The sequence below is a fragment of the Loa loa genome (assembly GCF_000183805.2).
Source record: "Loa loa unplaced genomic scaffold supercont3.545, whole genome shotgun sequence".
Taxonomy (NCBI): Eukaryota; Metazoa; Nematoda; class Chromadorea; order Rhabditida; family Onchocercidae; genus Loa; species Loa loa.
In genome coordinates, this window is record NW_018108725.1 from 14,515 (window position 1) to 18,107 (window position 3,593).

Genomic DNA, 3,593 nt, shown 5'->3' on the forward strand with positions numbered 1-3,593 from the left:
TTGGGTAATCAAACTCCAATCAAATCTATCCAAATGAAGCGCTTAGTGCCAATGCGTTTGTCCAGAGGTCGATTTGTCTTGCGAATACGCAACAGCAAGGGATATTAACCTTTATCGTGATAAGAGATTGATAAAAATCCGCCGATGTCCGTAGAAGCGAAGAATAAACAGAAGAAGCCGATCACCTTCGAAGAGGAGAGTAGCTTCCAGCCTTGCCCCGGATTTGGGACCGAGATTATATATGTTAAGAAATGGGAGTGGTTTACATGAAGAATTCAAGTATCGGAAACACACCAGATATGGTACAAGCATTATAACAAGATTAAACAGAATGATTGACATGGGAAATTAAGGGTTTAAACATAAAAATGAAAATTGGTTAGATGAGATAACAACAAAAAATTTTTGTAGGAAACAATTTTAAAGAATGTAAATATGTTAAGAGTGATTCATAGTATCATTAGCATTAACTTAAAATGTGAATGAATTTATTTGAGGTTTCGTTTTCACGACATTTCTACTTTCATAAAAATTTAGCACCATTAATGAATAATTTTTTCCAGACTAATTTCTCAAGAACTGCAAACAAACTATGATGAAATATGCTTTTCGACTTATCTCAATCATTCCTGTCTTTTAATTCTAATCAATTTCTAATTCACTGATTTCAAATATTTATTGAATTTTGGTATAAAATTGAGTAAATAAATCAAATGTTTCAACTAATTCGCTTATTAAATTGCATTCAGTTATTGACTAACATTGTTCCTAAGAAAAAAAATGCCTGAAGATGATATCATTTATTAGAAACAGTTAGTATCAAAAAATATTATTTTTTTTAATGAACATTTCAAGGAAATGTTTAACTCCTCAAAAAATACGAAATACAAAATGCTTCAAGAATAACAAAATCGTAAAATCTAGAAAAGAACTGGAATTTAAGGCAAAAAAAAGAAACTAGGCAAATGAATGAGCCAATCAAATTCATTTCCTTGACATTTCAATAAAAAAAAGAAAAAAATACATTCCGAAAAATGAAACTACTTCATTTGTAGTAGTACAGTCAAATCCAGTATTGTCAAATTCGGTATATAGTGGCATCATAATCAATATCATTATCACTAATTAGTCATCTTTATTATCATCCGTCCATTATTGCTCTTATCAATCTATTCAACGAAGACAGTCATTTGAAAAAGCGATAATCCCAAAAATGAATGTAAAACTAATGTCATCTGTGCTGAGAAAGCACGCTAAATCAGTTGGTTACAGGTTACAATATTTTTAACCTGTAAACAGGTCAAAACCTGGCTACAAGTTACAAGTTATTACTTGGTTACAGTATCAGATGGCCTATTAATTTCTTGTCAAAGGGCTAAACCCCACTATATAAAGATTTAATTCAAACAAAGCTTAGATTATAAGATAAAGTAGAAGGCCTAAAACACACATTTCTTACTTTCTAACAAGTTCGACCGTTTCTATTGGTAATAACGGACACTTTCGGGTGACAGTGACGTGCTCTACCATTTTTTGGCAGGTGGCTGTTCTACTAGCAACCGTATGAATCGGCAATGATGAATATCAATTTCAAGCAGACTCAATGTAACTAATCATTACTGATTAGTAACTTGTCTATCATTAATAAATGAATACTTATGCAAATTATACCGGTCAGTTTATGGCAATTCAAAATTAAACGTAATTACTGTCAATTTCGTTTGAACTGATAATCAAATTCTTGCAGCATTTTTCGGCCTATATTATCCAATTTCTTAACACTACATCTAATTATTGTAATCATACATCTTTACATTGTGAATGATTTATAAAAACTTTTAAACACATAAAGAAAAGATGTCGCTGACATCTCGAGTAGAAACAAAGGGACAATAATCCCCCCTTTTTTTTTGTTTTATATGCTCATATCAGAAGAGTCTAGAAGATTTAATTGAGAAGATAATCACGACCAGTAAACCACCGACTTTAAATCCAGTAGAATTTGATGGCAACCGAAGAATGTGGGCCAGTTTATTAGCCAGTTTGAAGAATCAATCCACAGGAGGACGGATTTGACGCCTATACAGAAGTTCATGCATCTATTTCTTAAGCAGTTTGAAAGGAGTACCAAAAGAACAAATAAGTGACCTCATGGTAAATGAAGAAAATTACTCGCTGGCGCTAGAGAATTTGTATGAACGATATGGTGATAAAAAACAGAATAAAGGAACTATATAAAAGCTTAGAGCTCGATGCTCAAATAAAGAACCATTTAGAATGATAAGGGTGTTTTTGAATTTACTATCCCAATTAAAAGGATTGGGAGAAAACATAGAAAACGGCACAACTGGGCGTGATAGTAGCTGATAGAATACCAGAAGACATGGCTAAGGGCTTAAAAAAGAAGAAATACAGGGACCCAGAATGGACAATGGGAGATACTATTAAATACCTAAAAGAAAAGATGGAGATCGAAGAGTCTGAAGTGAAACTACCGGAAAAGGGAAACTTAGTAGACAGGACAAAGATGCAACGAGCAAGATCAAATGGAACAAGATTCGCGAATGGAGGAGAGTGGCATCAGACGTTCGACAGTTTGCTCAACAGTGAAGGAGAGAATATATCCCAGCAAAGTGACACAAAAGAAAGAGGGAAGTCGATTACCGTGTATTTTTTGTGAAGGTAACCTTTGGAACAACAGATGTGACACATACCCTACTGCTGACGAAAGGATGGAAAGATTAAAGAAATTGGGAGCCACCCACAAGAAACATGCATGAGAAGAATAAAATGTTTTTATTGCGGATCTGGCACACTAGTGCTTTGTTAGAAAACACAACAAAATGAAGAAGCAGAGCAAGAATTTCAAAAATAGTGAGGAAACAAACATAAGCCCAAAAACAGTGGCGGCCACGGTTGCAGATGGTAGCATTTGGGATACGTATATGATGTGTAAAGTAAGGCTAATCAATCCAGATGGACCAAGAAAACATCAAACGCCTTAATTTTCTTCGATACAGGAAGTGATTGTAATTATGTTACAGAACCAATGGTAATCAAATTGAATTTAAAACAAACATCACTGAGTGTGGGAATGTTAATAACAGGGATGGTGGGCACAAGGAAATATGAAAGCCGAAAGATAATCTTCGGAGTTCAAACGCTGTCCGGGAATGTGAAGAATATCCAAGCGTACATTGTCGATTCAATACTTGAACGGATACCGTATGTAACAAACAATAGAAGAAACAAACTAGTTGAAGGTAAATGGGGAAAACCGATGTATTATTAGGCGTAGAAGGGATTGCAGATTTAATCATTTGTAATTCCATAAAGCGCTCACCACGGATGATTATGGAAACAAAAATAGGGGTGGTCGAAGGCGGCACACGGAAAACGACACAAGATAGTGATACAGGAAATAGAAATGACGAGTCTTATAAATTCCAAACAATTGCAAACATAGCAATGAAGGAATCGCAAATCCACATGGATCAGATTGAAGAAACGTGGAAATTAGAAGCAGTTGGGATTAGAGATTTAATGACGGGTTATCAGGATGAAAAAAGCCCTTAAAGCTTTTCAAAAAATCG

General features: G+C 34.4%; 2 protein-coding genes across 2 annotated transcripts; both read left to right on the plus strand.

The window, feature by feature from the left end:
* Nucleotides 1–2,383: 2,383 nt before the first annotated feature.
* LOAG_18808 (hypothetical protein) lies at nucleotides 2,384–2,680 on the plus strand (the record flags this gene model as incomplete). The annotated part of the gene is made up of 1 exon (XM_020451471.1): nucleotides 2,384–2,680. The coding sequence occupies one exon, from the start codon at nucleotides 2,384–2,386 to the stop codon at nucleotides 2,678–2,680; it is 297 nt and encodes a 98-aa protein (XP_020304744.1).
* Nucleotides 2,681–3,049: 369 nt separating this feature from the next.
* LOAG_18809 (hypothetical protein) lies at nucleotides 3,050–3,576 on the plus strand (the record flags this gene model as incomplete). Its single annotated transcript, XM_020451472.1, has 2 exons — nucleotides 3,050–3,263; nucleotides 3,293–3,576. The coding sequence occupies 2 exons, from the start codon at nucleotides 3,050–3,052 to the stop codon at nucleotides 3,574–3,576; spliced, it is 498 nt and encodes a 165-aa protein (XP_020304745.1).
* Between the last annotated feature and the right edge of the window lie 17 nt (nucleotides 3,577–3,593).